This window comes from Cervus canadensis, chromosome 20 (assembly GCF_019320065.1).
Source record: "Cervus canadensis isolate Bull #8, Minnesota chromosome 20, ASM1932006v1, whole genome shotgun sequence".
In the NCBI taxonomy this organism is placed as follows: Eukaryota; Metazoa; Chordata; class Mammalia; order Artiodactyla; family Cervidae; genus Cervus; species Cervus canadensis.
In genome coordinates this window covers 57,831,913-57,857,002 of record NC_057405.1, presented here as the reverse complement: position 1 = coordinate 57,857,002, position 25,090 = coordinate 57,831,913, and the positions used below count along the sequence as shown (strand labels likewise).

Sequence of the window (25,090 nt, the reverse complement as noted above, 5' to 3'; positions counted from 1 at the left end):
TTGGCTCTCCCACCTAATCAGTAACTCTAGAACCCATATTAAGAGGCTGCTGGTTGACCAGAGGCAAGGCCTAGGATGTAGAAATGCAAATCAACTATTAAAATTTAGGGTCAAATCCTACTTCACTTGGGACATTCACAATATAATCTCAGTCCTTCCATACAATCTTCACATATGGTAAAATTTAGATAAAAGGCTTAATGGAATTTAGAATCATTTTTATTCATTCAAATTCTTATAGAAATAAAACTTGGAAAAAGGCTATATGATTACCAATCAGGTCTAAATGGGATTCTGGATGGAGCTGTTTAAACTTGAAAAGCTGAAAGTTGAACAGTATCTGCCACATTGGGTAGGAAGACATCATCAGTTCTTTTTTTGTGTTTAATAGGTACCTGCAAAATAATAAGTAGGTATTAGAGCCTTTTTAAAAAGATGATGACTAATAATTATAGCATCATTACAAGTCACTAATGAGACCTAGATCATTGGTTCAGTCTGGGTTAAACTAGTGTGCCTTGTCATACATATTTTGCCTCTTGTTTATAAAGGAAACTAGTCAGGGATGAATCCATTAATGGAGAGTCATATCCAGCTAAGGAAGGAAAGATATATTTGGAGAAATCAATAAATTCCTTAATGTTTTATCATTTATGTTAGTGCAGTGCTACTTTTAAAAGAAGATCAGTGGTGGTCTTATATTTCAGCCCTCTATAAATTCCTCCCAGTCTGTATTTATCCGACTTGTCTCATAGACCTTGTTTAAGAAGTCAGACCTTAGATAGATTTGAAGAGGTTCCAGGTGATTCTGTGGCTTTCCTGGACCTCTGGCTTTTTGCCTGTGGTCTCTACTATACACAAGCCAATGGGCCCATAAGACACTTCCTTACTTATTACAGTTTATTTATTTAATAGGGTAATGTAGGCAACAATTGGTCTTAGACCATCACCCTTCTAAATCTGAAACCTAGTGCATCTCCGCTAATGTACTTAGCTCCTTAGCAACTTGCTCAACCATAAGAGTCGTGATCAGCAACCTGCCCCATAAGGAACGTTTGTTTTGGGGAGTGAAATGGGGATAGAGTAAAGCTTAAAAGCCATTGTGGTCCCATACAGGTCAACAGAACATCGCTTCCTTTTGGAAAGGGCTTTTGCAGAAGCAAATACACATGTAGTAGAATGTCACCTTTTGGTGAAAGATGACTGCACAGAGATTGGTGGGTCAAGCAAAAGGCAGGCATTGATGATGTGGCCTTACTTGGTCAAGGTTCTCAGTGGGGTATGTTCCTGACCTGCTTCTTCCCTCTCTGTGTGTCTCCCTTTAACTGTATGTCTGGAAATACTGCAACAAACTTTTGATCCAATAACTAGACCATTGGCTTCAAAAGAGGCCTTAGGATGGCATATTTTCTGACAATGATCATATTTTTTCCTCTTAACTTTTCTCAAGGTAAGAGGAGAGGAATTCTTAAGTGTGATGATTAGATATATACCTCTCTGGAGGGAATTCTGAAAAACAATGGAGCAAAGAGTGTAATACTTATTAAAGCAGCATAGAGAAGGTTGTGAAAGAGGATTCAAATGGTGTCTTACATGAACTAAGAGGTGAAACAGTTAAAGAAAAATTCTTCAAATATGTGCTATACTTCAACCTAACCTGCATTCCAAGCATTTCTCACATGTTTTAAGGCTGACTTCTGAAATTATTTCTGCTGCCAGGGAACGCAAAGGCTGTGGCACTGCTAGTTAATTACTGTAGATGATTGGGAAAAAAAAAATTGAGAGACCGTGTCCAGGTGTTGTACTGACTTTCACACCCATTTACTGAATTTAATTGAGTAAGTGTTTTTGGGCTTGTTTCAGCATTAGAATTTTATTATTGAGGAGTGATGCCATCAAGCTAGCAGAATAGGAAACCCTAGACCCTCCTTCCTGCAGGAACACATTGATTCAGCAATAATTCATGGACAAATTCCCTTAGTGAGAAACCCAGAATATTATTTTCTAAGATCCAACCATTGAGATAAGATCTTGATACACAATTTTTAATGTAATTTTGAAGTGACCCTAAATCCATGATTTCATATTTATATTTTTCATTGTTTCATATAATCAAATTTATCATTACTTACAGTCTTTGGCCTTTGAATCCTTGTTATTTTGCTGCCCATGAGTTGAGTCTTTAAAAGGTGTTGCTGGGTGTATCTGGATGATGTGGAAGCAGAACTTAGGGAGTAGTGAGCTTGGGACATAAGGCCTGTAATGTGAAAAATGCTAAATTATATCTCTGCAATGTACAGGTCTAGGTTTAATTCATAAAATTTCAGAGCTTAAAATGGGTATCTGATTCAGCTTCATCTGTTTTGAGTGAAGATGTCAAAACATGAATAGTGTCTTTTGCCTGAGCGTCTATGACCAAGTGAAAGAGATGATGGGTTACTTGAACCTGTGGGTAGAAGTAGACAAACTGAGATATTCACATTAATAGGACTTGGTAATTAGTTGGGTTTGCAGGGTAAGGAAGAATAGCTTTCCGATTTCTGGCTCAAGCAACTGATCAGATATTAATTTTATGGTGGATTTTATGCTAATGGCACATACATGCTCAACAAGTCATTGTTCACTGCAAGATCAGGATAGATGGGTGGGAAATATGAATGTATAAAGATTAGCTCAAGGCCCCTGAGATGATAGAAGCCCATGGGATGCTGATCACAGTGATTGTCCCAGGGAGGAAAAGGAACACCTTTTCCATTTTAACAGGAAGGAAGGAGAAGCAGCTGAGTTTAGGTTTAGTTAGGCCAGGGACAAGAAGTAGAGGGAGTTCCCATCTGATAGGGGAGGAGTAGGACAGTGCAGAGACCATGGAGATTTAAAATAGTTGCTGTATTATAATTTTTTATAAAGTATAATCTCTAAAAATACTGAATCATTATGTTGTATATCTGAAGCTAACATACTGTAAATAATACTTCAAGTTAAGAATAAATAAGATAAACTAGTTGCTGTGAAGAGGAGGAGAGAGTGAGCTGACCTTCCTGTCAGCTCCATGAGAACATGTGAGCTGGGCCTAAGCCTACCAGGCATCTCAGTCTCTGGCTTCGGTGCTTTGTTCAAAATTGGTCACATGACCTGAGTCAGCCCAGTCCCTTCCCCATTCCCCACTCCTGCCATGTGAGCTTGAACGGAGGACGGAAGCTACAGAGGTGGCAGACATCTTGCCTCCCAAGGGGCTCTACTTCCTGTCTGCTCCCAGCATGCTCAGGGCCCAGAGATGCAGAGAGAAGTCAGTCCTCAAGAAACAAGCCTTGATCAAGCCCGCATGAATCAGTGGAACAGAATAGAGCCCAGGAATAGACTCATGCATCCATGATCAGTTAATCTTTGACAAAGGAGGAAAGAATATACATGGAGAAAAGAGAATCTTTTCAGAAAGTGGTGGTGGGAGAGCTGGACAACTACATATAAATCAATGAAGTTATTAGAACACTCCCTCACACCATACACTAAAATGGCTTAAAGATTTAAATATAAGACATGACACCATAAAACTCCCAGAAGAGAACATAGTCAAACATTCTCCGAAATTGTAGCAATGTTTTCTTAGGTCAGTCTTCCAAGGCAACAGAAATAAAAATAAACCAATAGAACCTAATCAAACTTTAAGTTTTTGTAGAGCAAAAGAAACCATAAAACAGACAACCTACAAACTGAGAGAAAATATTTGCAAATGGGTATGATTGACAAGGAAGGGCTTAATTTCCAAAATATACAAACAGCTCATACACTCAATGACAAAAAACCAACCCAATAAAAAAAATGGGCAGAAGACCTAAATAGACATTTCTCCAAAGAAGACACACAGATGACCAACAAATACATGAAAAGATACTCCACATTGCTAATTATTAGAGAAATACAAATCAAAATTACACTGAGGTATTATACTAGTCAGAATGGCCACTGTCAAAAAGTCTATAAATAATAAATGCTGGAGAGGGTATGGAGAAAAGGGAACCCTCCTACACTATTGATGGAAATGTAAATTGGTACAGACACTATGGGAAACAGTATGGAGGATCCTTGAAAAGCTAAAAATAGTTGCCACATGATCCAGCAATTCCACTCCTGGGCATATACACAGAGAAAACTATAATTTGAAAAGATAGCATAGCAAGCAGTATTTACAACAGCCAAGAATGAAGGCAATCTAAGTGCTCATCAACAGATGAGTGGATAAAGAAGATGTGGTGTATATGTATATACTACAATGAAAGACTACTCAGTTATTAATAAGATTCTTGCATCTTCCCATACATAGAGAAACACTAAAATCATTAACTTGTTTTTTTGTGATTTGCAGTACTGTTATAATGTTCAAATACATGATTTTTTTTCAGCAAAAACTCTAGTAAGCTCCTCAAATAAACCTTAATCACAACTCTCAGGTTGTGCATTTCTTCCTCAACAGACAACGTGTAGAAAGTCCTGAGCAAACCCCCTCCCGTCACTGCAGAAGGGGACAGATGGGGGCTGAGACCTGCGAGTAACTTCTACCTCTGCTTCCTGAAAAAGAGGCTTCTCTTTCATTCCTGCTGCATTCCTATCCTGGTAATTAGGGTTCTCCCCATGTGCCTCCTGCCTGACTCTGGTCCTCCTATGTAAATGCGCAGGTCTTAGAGGACACAGATGGCAGTGTGATTGGACGTGTTAACTCAGAGAAGGATTTAAAAGATGTTTGGCTAGGCTGGAGGCATATGGAGGCAGAGGGGAAAGGGAGAAACAGAAAACCCCAGGTAGTCTGTAGAGGATAGTGGAAGGTACAGAATCACTCAGGGTGATTGGTCAAAATAGGGCCCTTGAGTGCTCTTGACACTCTTCCTCTTTGGATCTGGGCTTGGGTGGGGGACGCCAGTCCCACAGTTAGGGCCCAGGCTGCAGGCATGGGCAGGGAGGGGGTACCCTTGGGCTTTACCAACAAGTCCAGCCTTTTTCTTAGAAAACCTAAACTATCTTGACCTTTGAAAATGATCTTTCTGCTTCTGACAGTGTTTGCTCACATCATTCACACCACTGTAAGTGGCCAAAAGAAAACAGAGATAACGGAGGACACACATGTATGAAAGTATAATAACAAACATTTGCACAATGACCTAGTGTTACTACACTCTGTGACAGACACCCACTGTTTCATAGAGTCCTCAGAATTCATTTTTGAGGTGGGTATTTTACAGAGAGGTGAATTAACCTGTCCAGGGTCACACAGCTAGCAGTGACAGAGGCAGGATTTGAACCTTCGCTGTCTTATTTCAAAGTCCATATTGTCAACCACCAGGCTGGGCTATGGAACAGAAAGGAAAGGCCCAGCTGACGTTAATAATAGGCTGATTGTAGCTGTTGATTGGGTAATATTTTTGATAGACCTAGAAGAGAACTTGGAATTTATTTAGTCCTCATCTTACAGAAGAGGAAGCTAGTTTAGAGACATCCCAGGTTCTGGCCTCCATTCCATTGCTGCTCACTGACTGTGTTGTCCAGAATGCTGTTTTGATTGCCATTTCCATAGGACTCCTCAAACCCCTAAGACCCAAGAATCATAATGTACTTTATGAATAACATCTGAGAAATGTGGTCACTAGTATCCTCTCGGGAAGGAAGAAATTTTCCTTTACCCTTCTAGGTTCTTTTGGCTGGTCTAAGAACTCAACTGATACGAGATTAACAGGAGAAAATCACACAACAGTTTATTCGCCAACATTCGTTGGATCATGGAGAAAGCAAGGAAGATCCAGAAAACATCTATTTCTGCTTCATTGACCACACTAAAGACTTTGTGTGGATTACAACAAACAGTGGAAAAATTCTTAGAGACCTTGCCTGTCTCCTGAGAAACCTGCATGCAGGTCAAGAAGCAACAGTTAGGACTGGTCATGGAACAGCAGACTGGTTCAAAATTGGGAAGGAGTAGGACAATGTTGTATGTTGTCACCCTGCTTAATTAACTTATATGCAGAGTACATCATGAGAAATGCCAGGCTGGATGACTCACAAGCTGGAATCAAGATTGCTGGGAGAAATATCAACATCAGATATGCAGATGATACCACTCTAATGGCAGAAAGTGAAGAGGAACTAAAGAGCTTCTTGATGAGGGTGAAAGAGGAGAGTGAAAAAGCAGGGTTAAAACTCAACATTCAGAAAACTAAGATCATGGCAACCAGACCCATCACTTCATGGTAAATAGAGGGGGGAAAAGTGGAAGCAGTGACAGGTTTTATTTTCTTGGGCAAAATCACTGCAGATGGTGACTACAGCCATGAAATTAAAAGACACTTTCTCCTTGGAAGAAAAGTTATGACAAACCTAGGCAGCATATTAAAAAGCAGAGACATCACTTTGCCAACAAAGGTCTGTATAGTGAAAGCTATGGTTTTTCCAGTAGTCATATATAGATTTGAGAGTTGGACCATAAAGAAGGCTGAGGCTGAAAAACTGATGCTTTCCATTTGTGGTGCTGGAGGACTCTTGAGAGTCCCTTAGACTGCAGGAGATCTAACCAGTCAGTCCTAAAGGAAGTCAACCCTGAATATTCACTGAATGGACTATTGTTGAAGCTGAAGCTTCAAAATGTTGACCACCTGATGTGAAGAGCTGACTCACTGGAAAAGACTCTGAAAGATTGAAGGCAAAATGAGAAGGGGACAGCAGAGGATAAGATGGTTAGATAGCATCACCAACTCAACGGACATGAATTTGAGCAAACTTCAGGAGATAGTGGAGGACAGAGGAGACTGGTGGGCTACAGTCCATGGGATCAGAGAGAGTCAGACCTGACTTAGTGACTGAACAACAACAAGCACATAGGAGAGGCCTAGGAAAACTGAGTAATTTGGCAGCATTCCTGAAGCTCTCAACTTAAATGCCATCCTCAGCTAAAGACAGAAGAGGATGTTGAGGAGGGGAAAGTCAGTTATGAGAGGTTACCAGGAAAAGCACAATAAATAAGGGTAACATTGTTACACAGATTTGTCTTTTCCATAAATTTCTAGAGATTTGGTCATCCTTCTCTTCTTTGTACTGAAAAAAAGAGATGCTCTTAAAACTGTAAACATTTCGTACAAAAGGGAAACTCCCTTCCCATGTCTGCTTTTTCTCAAAAATAATCAGCTTAAAACTTTATGCCAAAGAGACACATTAGGATGGCAAATTCTACTCCTCTATTCTCCTAAGGTGTTAGCTTGCTTCAAAATCTAGTGATGTACTCAGTCTTCTTTAGGTGACATATTTCAACTTGAACTAGTTTTTATGATTGAAACCTTTTAATACAGAATATCAATACTCCAAGGTGAATTAAAATAGAAAGTTCTAACTGCAAATGAGAATAAAGGTTCATTCATTCATTCAACAAATATGAAGCACTCCCTTAATAGCCACTGGATTGTTATCATTAGTCCCCAGGACCCTCTTTCAATCCCCACCCAAGACCCTGGGAGCTTATTCTACCCAGAGAGAGGGTATCCTTACCTCCAGGTGAGTTCCTTTGGGTGGAGGATTGCTCAGCATCATTAAGCTGACTTTGTAGCTCTTCTACCCACTGGAAAGCATCCAGCTTCATACTACGCTCATGGGCAAGCCGGCTTCTCACCTGAGTGGAAAAGTGCTTGAGAAGCAGAAATGCTTTTGGGAAGCAGAACTGTTCCATCAGTTCACTGTGAAGGGTGTGGTAGGGGGATTGCCAGGGAGAGTGTGGGACCAAAGCTATCCCAGGAATATAAAAAAATTCCTGGTCAGGCTCAACTGAGCCTTACGAAAATCAGCAGCACCAGGAACGTCAAGAACTTAATCAGTGAGGAACAGAGGCAGCCCTTGGAACACTTTATCCCCTTACAATAGAAGTTTACTCACAAAAGTTATCTTTTATCAGAGGAGAAGCAGGGAGGGGAGAGGAACCAGTTCACAGAGGACCTTGTAGGCCAAGCCCCAGTGCCTGTGGGACCCCTGCATGGCTTCAGGCAAAGATTTGATCTCTCTCCCAGACCTCTAAGTTCCACTAATCATCTGCAGGGAATGCACTGACCACCATCTCCAGGCCTGACACAAGGCCCACATCCAGAAGACAACTTCATGTTTGCTCTCCCCTTGCACCCCTGACCCAGAGTCCACTGGTCAGAGAGTCTCTATGTCCAAAGTGACTCGTCTGCATAGATCACAGGCATTTTTTTCTTTTTAAATTTATTTCTTATCATCTCCTAATTGTTTTTAATTATGAAAAAGTAATAATGTAACAGGTTGAATAGTGTCTTCCACCAAGTCATGGACACCTGGAACCTCAAAATGTTACCTTATTTGAAAATAGTTTTTGTAGACGTGATTAAGATGAAGTCGTACTGGATTAAAGGGAGGGCCCTAAATCGAATGCTGATGAATTCATAAACAGTGGAGCGAGCACAAACGCTCACACAGAGAGATTTAGGGAAGAAGGCCGGATGGAGAAATGCAGCTGCCCGTGGAGGGACACCGGGGACTGTGGGCAGCCGCCAGCAGCCAGGGGAGCCACGGAGCAGGTTCTGCCTGAGCCGCCTGGAGGGACCCACACCTTGATTTCAGACTCTGGCCTCCTGAACTGTGAGAGGTTACATTTTTTAATCCTTTTTTGGTCATTTATTTTGTAAAATTCCCCTTACTGACTTCCTTCATTTAACCTGATTTCTGTTTCCTAATATATCTGGGGAATTAATTGACTTATTTGTTCAATGAATATGTGTGAAACACCTGCCCCAGAAAGTGCTGTTTTGGTTTTTTTATTTCTCCTTTTGTGTTGAATTTCATTCTGTGGTCTCCTTTGTTGGAACTTGCATTAGTCCACATGTACATTATTTCCTTTTTTTTTTTTGCTGTGGGGTATATTGAAGAACATGCTGGGTCTGGAAACCACTTCAGCCTTTCCTTTTTTATTTCTACAATTCCAGAAACACCATGAATAAAATTCCCTTACAATAATACTTGCTGCTTTTCCAGATTACTTGTCAGGACTTTCTAAAAGATCCCTCCTAGCTCAAAGATTAGAGCCATGTGGAAATACGCTTTCCAAGTGGGTGACAAACATGCCAAGATTCTGGGCCTCATGGCACTCAAGCCACCATCTTTGCTCACAAGCAGCTTGAACAATCACCCAGGTATAGATATTTCCATTTCCCTGTTGTTCCTGGGAGTGACCAAGGTAAGGAACACTGCTGTGGAGGCAAGAGAGGTGTGGAGAGGACAAGAAGGAAACCACTCTGGCTGGTGCGCCCTGACTTGCTACCTCTCACTGGAGTTACCTGTCGGAGTTCTCTCTGAATTTTCTTCTGCTGCAGCTGGCCTAGTTTAGAAGCCCTCTTGGCATCTTCAGTAAGGAGCTGCAGGTGCTGTTCCTTTTGCTCCACATCCTTTAAGAGCTTCTCCATGCTGGTCGCTTTCATTAAATCCAGCTGCTGCCTGCGGAGAGCTTCCTGGGTCATTCTGTGTTCTAACTCTTTCAGCAACTGTGCCTGCAGCAGGAAACAGCCAAAGGAAAGGAGAAAGGCACATGGTCTTTCTCAGCAGAGGGAATGACACGTTGGCCAACACAACTGTCCCCTCAATTAAAACCCAGGGGCAGAATCGTGTGACGTGTTCCTGGGTTCAGGTACTACCTCCCAGCCATTCTGTCTTGTCTTGTGCCAACCAGCAGCAAGGCCAAACAGTCATACTTACTACAGACTGCATCTGCGTGTCGCTACACCTTTATCACGTGATAGCAATGGAAGGGCTAGACCTGGGGAGAACGGGGCGATGCAATACATACAGAGAGTGGGCAAAGCAGGCACTAATCTTGCCTCTGTTTTGACTTCTAGAAAAGTCTGGGAAAAGCCAGGTTGCAGATGGTTGAAAAGAGCAGTAATAATTTGGTTCTGTTCTGAAATTTTTCTAATCAACAGTTACCAGAAGGTTGATCCTTACTTATAATATTATGTTAATAATGAGGATTAATATTTGTAGGGTGACCTCACATAATTATACATCATAGCTCACTGGCACACCATAATGGAGGAATTAGGGTCCAAAAGGAACAGATTATATTTTATGTCTTAAAATACGCCCAGGCTGTTTCCTAGGCTGTTATTTAAACTCAGCTGTTGTCTCTCTAAACCTAAGGTCTCTGCTTCATTTATGCTCAGAGGGTTGGCACAGTTATTAAGAGCTTAGATTTTAAAAAGCCTTTATTTTGGTGCCAGTTCTTTAGAGCAGCAGTAACGTCTGAAATTAAGATTTAGTGTGGGTCACCAGGAAAGGAACCAAGACTCTCTGCTTGGGGCATAATGCTGATGGCTGGACCACACTCATAGAAAACATTCTTGGAGCATGAAAGGAAGGTGTTAGAGGCAGAGATTCAGACCCCCAGATGCTCTCTGGGTAAAAAAAAAATACTCAGAGAAACAGAGAGAGAGAGCGATCAATCTTAGATATGAGCAGTATTTCACCATTTTAGCCAAATATGAGTAACAACAAAAGCCTTTTGGCCATGCCCCTGATCTCTGGGCTGGAAAGGAGGGAGAAGGGAAGCTGGGGTCCAGGCCCTCTTTCTCCAGCAGTGCCGTCTGCTCAGCTTCACTCTGCGGCACTCTGGTGACTGCTACAGGCAGCTCAGTCACGTCTCCTGGCCAGAACGTGTTCACAGAGAGGGAGGAAGAGGGGTTCTGAGCTCAGATACCTGATTCTCCTGCTGCCTGCGCATCTTCACATTGTCCGCCTGAGCCCTAGCCAGGGCCTGCCTTAGAGCCAATAGCTGTTGACGAAATAAAACCACTTCTTGTTCAGCCATTAGCTTGATGTTCAAACACTCTTTTTTAGTTTGCACAGCTTCCTGTGAACATCCCAAACACAGTAAGGTAGGATATGAGTTTCCTTTCCACATTTTCAGTTTCACAAGCAGTCTCTGAACCATCATCCATCATTCTTTGAAATTTCTGGAAGCATAGAGCTCCCGCTGGCCACTGCCTCCTTAACTTCAGTTAAGAACAGTGTGACAGATCAGAGTAAATAAAGACTTTCGGAAACAGTAAGTCAAAGTTTCCAAACCACTACTGATATGTGCTTTGGTTTCAATTTTCCTTAAAACAGATTTTCAACTTACTGTTACTGCATTTCCCACTGATAATCATGTTCGAAACCCAAAGATTTGCAGTGCTTTGACAAAGTTTGCCAACTCCATCTTTTCCCTTTCCTTGTGCTAAACTCTCTGATCTGTCCTCTCATTTGTTTCTTTGCCATTTGCTCCTGGCTGTTTCCTATTCCTCCCCAGGCTCTGATATTGCCAGTTCCCAGGAAATCCGCAACTGTCAGATTCTTTAAGAGGGTCTGTCGGTCTTGCTCCCTGACGCCAGCGCGGCAGCTGCATTCAGGGAGGCCAGTGCCACCCTTCCCCCTGGCTAGGCGGGGCCCCCCTCCCGCAGCACTCACCTTCTCAGCCCTGCTCAGCTGGCCCCGGAAGTGTGCCTGCTGCACCACCAGCCTCCAATGGCCCAGGCTCCTCAGCTTGCGCACCAGGGCGGCCAGGGCGCAGTTGTCCTGCTCCAAGGCCTGCAGCTGCTCCTGCTTAGAAGGCTCAATTTCAGAAAAGGCTGCCCTCAGCACTTTTCTCGGGAAGGACATAAATCCTAATGTCAGAAACATGCCTTCCAAAAGATGAGACAATTGTGCAGTGGGCCCCACTGCCCTTTTAAAATGCCTGATACAGGCTTTCTCTGGGAAACAGAACAGGAATGCAACCCAAGCAAGTGGCAGGGTCAGACGCTAGGATGAAGTGCTGATACCCCACTCTTAAGTGAAATCACATACTTTGGCTGGATTTTCTTTCATTTCTTCATCAGGCCTGGCAGAGCCCCACTTCTTCTTTAGGCTTTTCATGTTGTCAATCCCTTCTGTTCTTACTTCGCCGATGAGCTCACACACTTTCTGGATCAAATTAAGCTGATTCTCATCCAACTTCTCCTGCAAAGTGCAGACTCAGGTTTAGGAAGGGCAGTTGAGGAAGAGTCATTCTGCCTTCTAAAACTCAACTTTTAGGAATGATTTCACATTAAAACGTCATTGACCAAACAATTACTCCATCGGGTATTGTCTGAAAGTGTCACTTGTGGCCCCTTTAGTCCTTTAGTGTTGTCCTCAATCTGCAGGGCTTCATCATCTGCACATCTTAGAGCCTGTGGTTGTCAGACGCCAAGGAGGCAGAAGAATGGGATGTCACAGGTGGAAAAGCAAATCACCCTCCCATTCCCCCTCACCAGAAACACACACAAAGGGTTACTTGGGAATTTGAACCTAGGGATTTTTGCCATGGGGTTTACTCAGCAGAATCTGAGCAGATAAAACACTTTCTATGAGCCACTAACAAGGAACTCCATTAAAATAGACACATTAGAGGAAGGAATCAGGCCGGCTGCCTTCCTCTTTAGGCTGCAGCACAAATCTCATTATCAAACAGCCTGTTCGTTCTGAGTGGCTGTGGCTAACAGCTTATGGTGAAACAGTTTGCTCACTGCTTAGTACAACTTGAAGACCCAGAATCCTTGGGTAAGGAGTGACTGTAGGGTATCCTGTCACCTCTGAACCACTTCCCTAGAGGGGAAACAGGAGGTTAGTGCCAGGGAGACACAGCAGAAAGCTTGGCTAGTGACCACACAGCAAAATCTTCACCACCTTCTTGGGACCCTGGGGTAAAACAGGGATTCCTTACCTCCAGGGGCTTGTGCAACTAGTTGAACCTGAGACAAGTAGAGAATTTCTTGTCTTGGAATCTGACAGAAGCTAAAAGGAACCTAAGAAATTTTTTTAACAATTTCACACCTGAAAGATGGCTTAGTAAATTCTAGACTTCACTATCTGCTTACACTTCGCTGCAGTGCCACGCCCAATGCAAGTTGGTTTGGATCCCTTAAAATTTGTAAGCACTTTATGGACACTTCACAGTAAGAAGCAATGTTCAGTCCTCTCTGGAATAACCAGATAAAGGCAGAGAGGCTCAGTGGAAACTCCTCTCAATGGAACAAGTCCAGGAACCACCCTGGAATCCCCTGGGAGGAGGGAGTAATGGAAGGACCCACATGCGGCTAGCTCTGGGGAACATCTGATAGCAGGGAAGGGGGCAGATTTGGGGGGGGGTATGGCTGTACTGAAATTCTCACTTGTGGGGCAGCTGGACCAGGGTCCATAATGGCCTGTTTTAGGCATGGGTCTCCATCTTACAGCTGCTCAGAAGTCATAAGACAGTGACAGGCTTCCACGGTGCTGTGGGCACATGTGCACCCATCACTCCTCTTCTGAGTGGACCTTTACTGACAGGTCAACAGTTCCCTGACACTGTATATGCCCAGCTAGTGGGAGTTTTGAGGGTTGTAAAATTTTCAAAAGCTGATTCAAATTCTGAATCTGCCCAGTGAGCTTCTCGGAGGTAGCTGTTGTTACCTACTTTGGGGCTTGGCCTGGCCCAGGGCCCTGCCCTCTCCTGTTTTAGATGGTCATTCAGTAGACAAAAGAGTAACATAAAACTGTCGGGGTTTGGGAGAAGAACTCCCCCTTGCCTCAACAGCAATCAGATGGTAACAATGCAGTAGAGTGAGGAAAATAGCAAATACCTAAATTATTTAAAATTCAGTGTCTCTTTTGGTAAAATAACGACCTCCCATCGCTGACTCACTTTCTTCAGTGAGAGCCTAGAGCTGGAGCATTCTTGGACCCAACAATCTCTTGTCACAAAGCCCACTCTGTTATTAACCCCTCTGTATAGCCACCATGGAAGTCAGGTACACCTGGGTCTCCATGGGACTGTCCAGACATCCCACCCAGGTCACTTACTTTGATGTGCAAACATGTCACAAACAAAGCTTGGACTAATGCTTCATATTCTTCTTGGACCTCTTTTCTAATTTGCTTTTTGAGATTTAGATTCTCCTCCTCCAAATCCGTGAGTCGGGCTCTCAGGGCAGTGATTTCCATGATCATATTATGACTGAGTTCTGCAACCTAGTGGCAAAAATATTATTTTTCTTAATGGGAAATAACTCAGGAATTCCAAATAGCCACTGCAGAAAGAGTTCTTTGTATATCAATGTTGAATTGGCATTCTGCTTTGGGCCCAATGAAGAAGGTGAATATCTTGTGCAAGTACAGGCAGAAGAAGCTAAGGAAGGTTCAAGGGTCCCAGAACAGTCCCAGACACATAGTAGGTGCTCAATAAATGGTTGACGAATGAATGAACTCAGAAGAAATGCTACTTAGGCACTTTTCATATGGAGAAAATACTTCAACTGTCTTGGCTTCCATTTCCAAACTGGCCTTCCCTTGACACCTTAGCCTAACTACCTTTTCCTCAGATGGCATGCTGACCTGAGAAGAAAACACCCCCCCCCCACCACAACCAATAACAATAAAAAGAAAAAACAAAGCAATAAAAAATAACAAGAGTCACCAAAAAAACTAAGGGAAAAAAAGTCTCATTGCTTAAAAAGTACAAACACACTCTTTGGATGTCTCTGCAGGGGACCTGTCATTGACAGCATTTCTACAGGAAGAGGCACAAGAAGATGAGAGCAGCATGTCCCATGTCTCACTACTGCTGAGACTGTGGATTTGAAAAATGGAGAAGAAAGCTTTTAGAGTAATAACTGGCCTACCTGACCAGCCTTGTCTTCAGGTGGACTTTGACCTCTTCGTATAATGTCTAATTCCTGAAGAGGAAAAAACAGTGCACCGCCGAACTTTTATTCAGTACAACATGCTCCAGACTTCTCTTATTTGTGTTACTGGTGCTTCATTTTGAGATCTGCAAGCTCCAACTGGAGCCAGGACTATAGTTGTTGCCCCACTGCACTTTGGGATAGGATCTCATTTTAAGATGGTCTCATCAGTGAGACCCACGATGCGCATCCTGAAAACAGTTTACTCAGGGATCCTGGCTTCTTGCTGGACCAGGAACAGCACAAAGTTCCCTGTGTTTGCTGAGAGTGGGAAGGTCAGCTGAGGATCTTCTCCAAAGGGCCAGCTGCCTTGTTGTTCACCTCTTATATTCCCCACTAGAAGCCTCCAAAGCATACAACCCAGTGCTCCTGGGGCCATCACCAATCCCAGCTGAGAAGACCAGAGCCCAAGGAAATAAGCCAATAAGAAAAGAAATTTGGAGAGTACCATTTACCCTCAGTTCTTACATTAAGAACACCTCTTGCATTGTGGAGTCACTCCTGGGCCTCCCTACCCACACCTTCCCCGGTGTATTTCTCATCTGTCTGGGAACATACTTGCTCCTTCTGGCAGAGCTTCTGTCTAACGTGCTCCAATATATGCTCGTAACACATGGAGTAGCTCTCAAAGTTGCTGCGTTCTCTGGCCATCACATCACAACCCAGGGAAAGGAGGCAGGCCTCAAGGTGGTCTTTCCTGAACGTGACCTGAAAGGGAAGGGGCATCACTCACAACAGCCACCCTAGGGCAGCGCCACCACACAAGTGCTCACGGCACACGTTGCTTTGGCTCGCGGACCCACTTCCATTCATCCTCCATAGGAAAACATTGGCGTCAGCCTTGCAAGCTTCTCTTTCAGGTCCGGTCCTAACATCCGCAGGGTCAAGGATAAGAGTACAAATGAGACATAAAGAACAGACTTATGGACATGGCTGGGTGGGGGAGGGGAGGAGAGGGTGGGATGTATGGAGAGTAACACGGAAACATACATTACCATATGTAAAACAGACAGCCAATGGGAATCTGCTCTGTGACTCAGGAAACACAAACCGGGGCTCAGTAACAACCTCGAGGGTTGGGACGGGGAGGGAGGTGGGAGGGATGTTCAAGTGGGAGGGGACATAGGTAAACCTATGGCTGATTCCTGTTGCTGTTTGGTAGAAACCAACACAATACTGTAAAGCAATTATTCTTCAATTAAAAGAAAAAAGTACAGATGGAGGCTCACATTCCAGATGTCTAAGTGTCTTAAATATTTAACGGTTATAAACCAGACTAACTATTAAACTGAAAATGTTTAATTCTTCCACTTTGACAAACAGACCTTCAAATGACTTGGGAGACCAGGTTTGATTTTATCATTCTTGGACAACTCTGAGTTCAGTGCTGAGATATGGTTACTTGGGGGAGAAGTAGGCCCCAACGCATAGTTTACAGTTTGACCCTCTCGCTCTCTACCTTTGCCCTCACATCACATGGTGGGACTGGTTGGGGGGAGGGTTGTATATGTGTAAGCAGACAGCCCAGCTGTCCCTGCCCTTGCACAGCTGTCCTCGTCTACGCCACAGGCCAGAGTGTGCACACAGGTGGTGAGGTCCACTCTCTCTCTAGGGAGGATGATCTGGGGACAAGGCCCTGGATTCAGGGAATCCATGGCCCCAGGTGTCTGGAGCATGGTCCAGAAGGGAGGCCAGGGATCTGAGTGGGTGCATCCCCTTGGCTGTGAGGATTTCCTGTGGGGAACAGTAGGGCTGGAGCAGAGCCAGAGGGGCCTCTGAAGTGGGGCATCTGACAGGGGCTCCTCTTGCCTTGGCCTAAGGGCCATAGTGCTCACTCTCTAGGCTGTCCCATTTCTTCCCTTTCAACACCTTTTTGAAGAAATGGCCATTAAGGAACAGAGGAAAAGTCTACCCCTCCAAGGCAGACTTAGTTTTAGGTTCCAAGAGAAATGGGAGCCAATATGTGGGCAGTAGGGCAGATCTACCTTACCAGCACCTGCATGTCCACGGGAGGGCTTGCGTGTCTCTGCATGTCTGTATCAGCCAGTGTGCGGTGTCCATTTGTATGTGTGTCTGTATTCACAAGTGCATGTCTGTGTGTGTCTGTACCTCTCTGCGTATGTTTCCACCTGTGAGTATCCATATAGGTCTCATGTGTCTCTCTGCATGTATCAGTAAGTGTGTCCGTGTGTGTGGGGCCCACTCCAAGACTCAGCCTGCTCACTTGATGCAGTGACTACGTGTGACACCTCCAGTGTCAGGACAGCTCTAGGCTCCCTGGAAGTCTGCTGTAGAAACTAGGTTCCCTTCCAGCCTGGGGTGGTCCCCCTGGCTCTGATTTGATTATCGTGGTGACACCGTCCCATCAGTGCAACCTCCGTGCCATTGACCTCCGGAGAGAGCAGAGACAGGCTTTGCCAGCTGAGTTGTTGAGGCAAATTAACAGAGGTGGCACATAGTGACAAAACCCAGTACTGATGGAGTGAGAAAAATGGTTTGCTCATCACTGCTGATGGGAGAGGAAATCAGCAAGGTATTCTGGAGGGTAGACTAGCAGCATCAATAAAAAGATTTTAAAATATTCATGCTTTTTGACCTAGCAATGCCTCTTCTAGGAACTTATCTTTAGAGAATGGTAAAAGTTATACACAAAAATATATGTTAACAGATGTTCTTTATAGTAGTCCTTCCAACAGAAAAGAAAATTGGAAACAACCTAAAGTGCTTCATAATGGAAAACAGGTTGAATCTGCTCATTTATCTATACAGGGAAATACTAAACAGCCACCAAAAACTGTAATGTGGATGTATGTTTGTTGACAATGAAACATATTTATAACATATAGTCAAGTACACCATAACAGAAAGGCAAATAGAATAATCTTATTTTGTTTAAAAAGTACATGAATTCTAAAAAGTTACAAATAAAGCTTGGAAGGAAAGGCACCAAAATAACAATAGTGGTTATCAATGAGGGTAAGCTAATGAGTGTGTTTTCTAATACATATTTCTATTTTCTAATAGACTCACAAAATGTATATATAATTAAAATAATTAGATATAAAATATATGTATTAATAAAACATATATACTAATTAAAAAATAGCAAAGCTTTGGTAAAAGTTATCAACTGTAGCAACTTGGCAGGAATGCACTCAAGACACGCAGAATGGAATGTCTTAGAAGATGTTATTGAGCTGAAGCCAGGCAGTCAGGGGTGGTGCTCAGCCTCCCTGCCTCACTCTCCAGGGCCTCCTCAAGGGGGTCCCTCAGCTGAGGGGGGTGAGGACAATTCATCCTGCCCCTGGCAAGTAAGCAGTAGGACAGCCAGAGTCAGCTGCTGCCTCCAAGGCAAAGGATACCAAGATTCCATCCCCTGGACCTCGTCTTCTTTATGGTGACAGGGCCAAGGCTACGTGGATTAGCATCCACAGAGGAAACACTTCTTGGACGGAGTACAATGAAAGCCTGAAGACTTGAGAAGTCATGAGACTGCACTGGCAGCCAGCAGGGTGTGGCCAGTGACCTCAGCCAGGTGGGTGGGGCCCAGTGCTTGGAGTCAGCCGCAATTGACTCACCCCTCACTGCCCTGGGCAGCAGTGCCAGTGTGCCAACAGGGCCTCCACAGCTCTTCAGCAGGGCACACTTCTCCAACTAACCCTCCATAACCACTGCAGATAAAGGATCCCAAACAAACAGAAATGCAGGCTCGAACCACCGTGGCCCTCTGCCATCCTCTCTTAGCCAGCATGCTATTTGAACCAGCCCAGGTTAAGGAAGCCTTGGGTGAGTCCATGTTATACCAAAGAAGTGAGAATGGCCAGGACTACCCAGAGCATCTCCAGAGGCCAGAGAAATTGTGTTGCTTCCTTCCCTGCAGTGGCTCAACTAAGGCCTTAGGAGCCTGGGCTGAAAGATCAGCTCAAAGGGATGGCACACAGAGGGTGAGTATGCGGGCAGGGAGAGGCATAAGGGCCCCGCCAGCACACCTGCAGTGGGCACTTGGAATGTGGACCATGTCTGAGCTGGGCAGACAGGCAGCCATGGCTGACAGGTGACAGAGAGGTGCAGGGAGACTCCCAGTTCCCAGCAGTCCCTCTCTGCACATGATCTTTGCTTCTGCAGACGGTGCCCAGCCCCCCAGAGCAGCAGTGGAGCCGCCAGAGAAACATCTATTGTGGGGCTGGAGCCTATGTGCTTCTCTTGGCACAGTCCTTCTATGAGGTCTCAGAGAAATTTGCTTCTCAAAAGTTGTTCTGCAACTCATCCCTGCCTTCCTTGGCCACTAAGAGTCAGCTTAGTGTCAAAGTGCAGCATCAAGGGCCTTCATCTGCCAACTTCCCCTCCAAGGCAGGCCCCTGGGTTCCATAAGAACCAGAGTGATGACCATTGGCCTGGTGCCCTCCAGGTGTCACCAACACTTAAACCTGAACTGTGTCGGATGGCTGGAAGAGCATCACAGTGTCCCATGGATTCTTCTGGAGACCCAGCCTGGGTGAAGGATGGCAGGTGCCAGGCCTTGTTATGGCAAAAGTCTAACCCTGCTGGAACAAACTGTGCTTCTCATAGCAATCCATCTAACATCAGGCACACACACGGCGTTTTGATGATATTTCTAAAACCTACCTCTGCTGACAAAATGCTTCAGTGACTTCCCACTGACTCTGGGATGAAATCCAAACTCATAAGGCTTACACACAAGGCCATTCAGCATCTGGCCCTACTTATTTTTACAACGTCCTCCTCTGAACTCTGCTAGAACTCCCTTCCTAGATTGCTGCCTTCCCTCCCCTGCCCTTTTTCATCTGGCCAATACTGATTTATGCTTTATAACTTGGCTCAAACAATATCTCCTCCAGGAATTCTTCCCTGACTACTTCCCATCCCTCCTCCCCCTAGCTAGGTTATGTTCCCCCTTCTCTGAGCTAACACAGCACCCTATTTGTGCCTCTATCAAAGTGCCTAATGTGAAGTACCTTTTCTGGACATCATTGGTTCACCTAACTTTTTCTATACATTCTTTCAGGGCAAGGACTGTGCTCCTTACATTTATATCTATAATAAAGTGCTTGAAAAAAAAAAAAGGAGATCCGTAAATACTTGCTGAATGAGGGAATGACTTTCAGCATGTGAATGAAAATGGCTCTGAAATCCACAAAATAGACTATCTCAGTTCTGATTTCCAAAAAAGGTCAGTCTCTAACTTCAGGCCAGTGTGTTTGGTATAAAATTTGGCCAATATATTAGAACTGATTGTGAAAGTCTGGTGTTCTAGAATTTGGAAAAGGAAGCAAAAATCACGAGATACTAACATGGGTTCAAGAATAGTCAGATCAGATTAATCTTTTCCCTGAGGAAATACAGCAGATGCAGTGTATCTGGGTTTCAGCAGGACATCTGAGAAGGTTTCTCATGATGTCCTTTTGGACAAATGGAGAACATGAACTGAGTGACAGGACAAACAAATGAGCTTCCGGTCAGTGCAAGACTGTGCCCAAAGCAACTGTTCAGTGTGGAGGGGACCCAGGGTGGGTAGCACTGCATTGGGACCCATCTGTCATACATTGTTATTAAAAGCTTGAATGAGGATACTGAGGGTAAGCTGATGTGAACCCGGGAGGGTGACAGAGTATGCTAGATGATAAATCCAGATTTTCAAAGATTTTGAGAGGTTCAAAGAGTGAACCAGGCTGGAAAAGAACAAGACTAATAATGTTGCAGCAGCAGGATGCCTGAAGGCCTTGTGTGGGCTTCAGGTGGCTATTAGCCTAATGAGTCAGCTATGACAAAATCCAATACACTCATGGGCGCTATCAAAGCACAGCGCCCAGGACCAGGGCACTCTAGGCTGGTCAGACAACCATGAAATTAGAGGAGCCTGACCAGGAGGGTGAGGCGCTCCTATAGAGGGACTGTAGGATAGGAGGCTGGTGTAGTCTGAAGGAAGGAAGGCGGGGCTTGGATTTTCCTTGCACACTACTGTGGTCTGCTCTGCACAGGGGCACCCAGGCCAGGTAACCATGATGCCCCCTTCATTTCCATGTCTGTGTCCCTGGTATAGGCTGCCCTGCCCAGAGGAAGGGGTAACAATTTGTTACCCACCACCCAGAGAAACACCTGTTTGGGTGTGTCCTCCTGGAGCCCATCCCACTTGTAATTTTACAGAAGATTCACACGTGCTAGCAATGGCACCGACTGAGCTTCTCTGACTGACTTGCCCTCAGATATTTAAAGGCTTGCTGTGAAGGATTAGAACCATGATTTGTGGTGTCCCAAGGACAAGAGCTAGGATCCATGGTGGAGATGGTGGGGAGGCCAAATTCAGCTCAGTAAGAGCTGCCAGAAACAGGAGCTGCCAGGAATGGACGGCGTAGGGGGTGGGGGTGGTGGGGCACTGAAAGAGACACTCCCTGTCACTACAGATGATCCAGAAGAGTCTTGAGGCCCACCAGGCACACATTTTGGAGAGACCTAACATCCTGGACAACCGTCAGCTGATACCAGCCTCATCAGTGCACCCTGAGTTTCAGCTGTGCATGATGTTATTAACACCCATATTTCTTTCCTAGAAGATCCTGTCTTCAATGTTGGGGTGACGTATATAGATAAAGGACAAGCAGATCTTAAGCCACAAACTTGTTTTTTTGCTTTTGTCATGGTAAAATATACATGAGATTTGCTGTTTTAGCCATTTTTAGGTGTACAGTTCAGTGGCATTAAATATATTCACACCGTTGTGTGATCAATCTCTAGAACTCTTTCCATGTTGCAAAACTGAAAACCCTATATGTTGACAAATACCATCCTACTTTCTATCTCTTTGAATCTGACTACATTAGATACCTCGCATAAATGGAATCACACAGCATTTATATTTCTGTGATTGAGTTATTTCACTTAATAGAATGTTTCCCATGATGAAGCATGTGTAAGAATTTCCTTCCCTTTAAGGAAAGTCATAAAATTTTTTGATTCAAACATTTTTCTGCACATGCCCCACCTTAATCACCTCTGTATCTCTGATTGAGAACCACTGACCTGCAGGGACCCAAGAGGAAACACTTTACCCCCTCATCAGAATACATAGTATTACACTGGGTATAACTGAAAGCTTAAAGCAAATACATGTAAATCACATGTGAATTCTGAGGAAGAGTGTACCTCTAACCAACCTTGTGAATTCTCTACAAGTAAGAACTGAAATGTGTATTATAAAATTATGGAGAATATTTGAAGAGCTTAGAAAAATGTAAATGTGGACAAAATGTTTCAAAAAACTGAGCACATTTTGCTAAGGCAGGCTTTAAAAACGATTGAATTTCAAAGGAAACTAGATTCATAGCTACTTACTGCACTTTGGCGTAATTTGTTAAAGATCCTAAAAACTGTTATGGCCAACTATCTACATATACATTCCTATCCTGCCCTTCCAGTAGATTCTTTTGATTTAGAAAGGTACTTTCTGTCAATAGTAAACAGTTAAAGACTCCAAGGACTATATGTATGACTGTTGTATGTGTTAACTATATATTATTGTTATATACATATTATATAGAGTTGTTATGAATTCAAATACTGATAAATACATAAAAATTATTGATACTGGCTTCCATTGGGAGAGGAAACTGGAGATGATGGAGTGGAGGACACATGAAAATGCTACCTTTTGGAGCTGTTGTTTTTTTCATACTGTTCATTTAAAAATGTTTTCTAGGCAGCGTTTTCATAGGCTATTTTGTTTTTCCTCTTAAATTTTTTATACTAAAAAATCAACAACAGGAAATGTTGCTAAAGATAACTCATCCATAAATAAGCTCCAAGGTTATGTTAAAAATTGGCCAAATCTGAAATTAGCCAACATGCATATTATAATTACTCTCCCATCTTAGTTAAAAATCAGTCTTTTTCCAAAATTAAAATAGTAACATGTGATTTCTACTTTGAGTTCAGGCTCAGTTCTCATATCTTCACTTTAGGGGAGAAAGGGAAGCATTAGGAGATGTATTGAAGAGAAAGTCTTTCTCATTTGGGTTTGTTTTTGAAAAAAAGCAAATGACACTCTAGAATGACCAATTTTCACTTCATACCTCTAATCCACCATCCTGGTAGTTCTCCAATAATCTCTGTACAAAATTTTCAACTATTTGCGGCCTGATAATTGAAAAGTTTTCTTCCATGACTTGGTGTTTCCAAAGGTCTAGGGAAAGAAATACCAATAATAGTATCAGGAAACATTGAACAGCTATTAATAGTTACAAGTTGGCAACTGTCCAAGACATAACACAAGGTGTCATTTCCAAATACACAAAAACTAACGGGTGAAGGAGGGGAGGTGGTGGTTGAGGATACAGGATCCTCCAGAACATGGGAAAAAGGACGATCTCTAACAAGATTCCTAAGAAAAGATTTGGAAAACACCTCTGAAGCCCAGTGGGCAATATTTTGTTACCATAACTAAATATCCCAAATCAAATGTAATTATTGACCTTATATGACATCTGTTTTTATAAAGTCCCTACATGTAACTGAGCAATTATTTTGACCTAACACAACTATCAGAAATAAATGAAGAGCTATTATATTTATCTATTTAAGCACATTTAAGTGTTACAAATTCAAGTAAGTTGAATACAGAGTTAATTTTAAAAGGTCAGGAAATTCAAAAGAAAGACGAAAGAGTCACAGATTAGAAGTGTAGAGAGCTGCAGAATATGAACTTTAGCTCCTGTACTGAAGCAGCAACAAGGCTGACACACATGTGATAAGTGAAAAAGTCAAAGTGAAAGTCGTTCAGTCGTGTCTGACTCTTTGTGACCCATGGACTATACAGTCCATGAAATTCTCCAGGCCAGAATACTGGAGTGGGTAGCCTCTCCCTTCTCCGGGGGAATCTTCCCAACCCAGGAATCGAACCCAGGTCTCCCGCATTGCAGATGGATTCCTTACCAGCTGAGCCACAAAGTAAGGATGTGATAAGGCGTATACACACTTAATAAGAGTAGCATTGTTTAGGACATCAAAAACTTAGAAACAACACACAAACCATGGTATATCCTTCCAGTGGGATGGTATGCAACTGTAAAAAAAGAGAAGAATTTCTCCATGTCCTAATGTGAAAAGAATATTCATAGATTGTTAAGTGGAAAATGCAAGGTGTAGAACAGTGGATATAAAATCCTATCTTTTATAAGAAAGATACAGTAAATACAATAAAAGGAGAGGCCATCCCCTCAAGCCTATTCAAGGTCTTTGCTCCAGAAATTTGGCTTTCTCTGATATCATCATTTCTCCTGTTTCCCTGGATCCTTCACAATAGCACACATTATTTCTTCAACCTCATAAAAATCTTCCACTTGACCCTGTTTCCCATGTCAGCCTTTGCTTCATTCCTTTGCTCCTTTTTCAGCAAAACTCTCCAAAAGAGAGGTCTACACTTATTGTCTGTGACTTCTTTCAAAATCCTTCTTAGACCCGCTCACCCAGCTGTTACCTTCACCATTCCACTGAAAGTGATTCTGTCATAAACAGCAGTGACCTCAACATGGCTAAAGCCAGTGCTTTCACTTGACTTTCAGTAACATTTCACACAATTTGCCACTTCCTCTTGCTTGAGAAATTTTCACCACCAAACGTTGGGGGACCACTCCGTCCTACTTTTCCTCTACCTCACTGTTCCTTGTAGGCTCCTTTTTCTGATTTTCCTTCTACCCACCCCTGCCCCCAGCCCCATCCAGCACTTAACATTAGAGTGTCCTAGGACTCAGCCCTTGGTTTGCCTTTATTTTTTTCTATCTATATTCACCCCCTTGACTATCTCATCTAGTATCATGGCTAAATACCATCTATATGCTGACAACTCTCAAATTTAGATCAAATGCCCACTTGGCATCTCTTCTTGCATGTCTGAAAGGTATTTCAAACTTCACTTGTGCATAATTAAACTTCTGATCTTCCCTCCCTAACTTGCCATCTCAGCAGATGGCAATTCAGTTTTCCCAAATGCTCAGGTCAAAAATCTTGGAGTCACCATGGACTCTTCTCTTTTCTCCAAACTCTATACCCAATCCATCAATGACTACTTCAAAAATATGCCCAGAATCTTTACCACTTAATACTTCCACTGCTCCTAACTTTGTTTGATTCACCATCTTCTCTTGCTTGGATTAATGCAATAGCCTCCAAACCAACCTCTCCCTTCTTCCGCCTTTTCTTTCCAACATAGCAGCCAGAGAAATTCTATTCAAAAAAGTCAGATCATGCCACTCAAAATCTGGGACAGGTTCCCCATCACATTCAGAGTAAACACTGAAGTCCTCATGAGATCCTACATGATA

At 43.3% G+C, this 25,090-nt stretch overlaps 1 protein-coding gene across 1 annotated transcript in view; it reads right to left on the bottom strand.

Annotated features, from left to right (window-relative positions):
* Positions 1 to 256: 256 nt before the first annotated feature.
* LOC122422664 overlaps positions 257 to 25,090 on the bottom strand; it is a 185,318-nt gene continuing 160,484 nt past the window's right edge. Inside the window, exons 38-48 of the mRNA XM_043439187.1 lie at positions 22,844 to 22,953; positions 15,315 to 15,464; positions 14,694 to 14,747; positions 13,876 to 14,043; positions 11,860 to 12,012; positions 11,482 to 11,613; positions 10,733 to 10,885; positions 9,321 to 9,530; positions 7,525 to 7,645; positions 2,133 to 2,257; positions 257 to 395 (exon numbers count right to left, since the gene is read on the bottom strand). Of these exons, the coding sequence (XP_043295122.1) occupies positions 309 to 395; positions 2,133 to 2,257; positions 7,525 to 7,645; positions 9,321 to 9,530; positions 10,733 to 10,885; positions 11,482 to 11,613; positions 11,860 to 12,012; positions 13,876 to 14,043; positions 14,694 to 14,747; positions 15,315 to 15,464; positions 22,844 to 22,953 (1,463 nt within the window). The 3' untranslated portion in view covers positions 257 to 308. The remainder of the gene's footprint in view (positions 396 to 2,132; positions 2,258 to 7,524; positions 7,646 to 9,320; positions 9,531 to 10,732; positions 10,886 to 11,481; positions 11,614 to 11,859; positions 12,013 to 13,875; positions 14,044 to 14,693; positions 14,748 to 15,314; positions 15,465 to 22,843; positions 22,954 to 25,090) is intronic.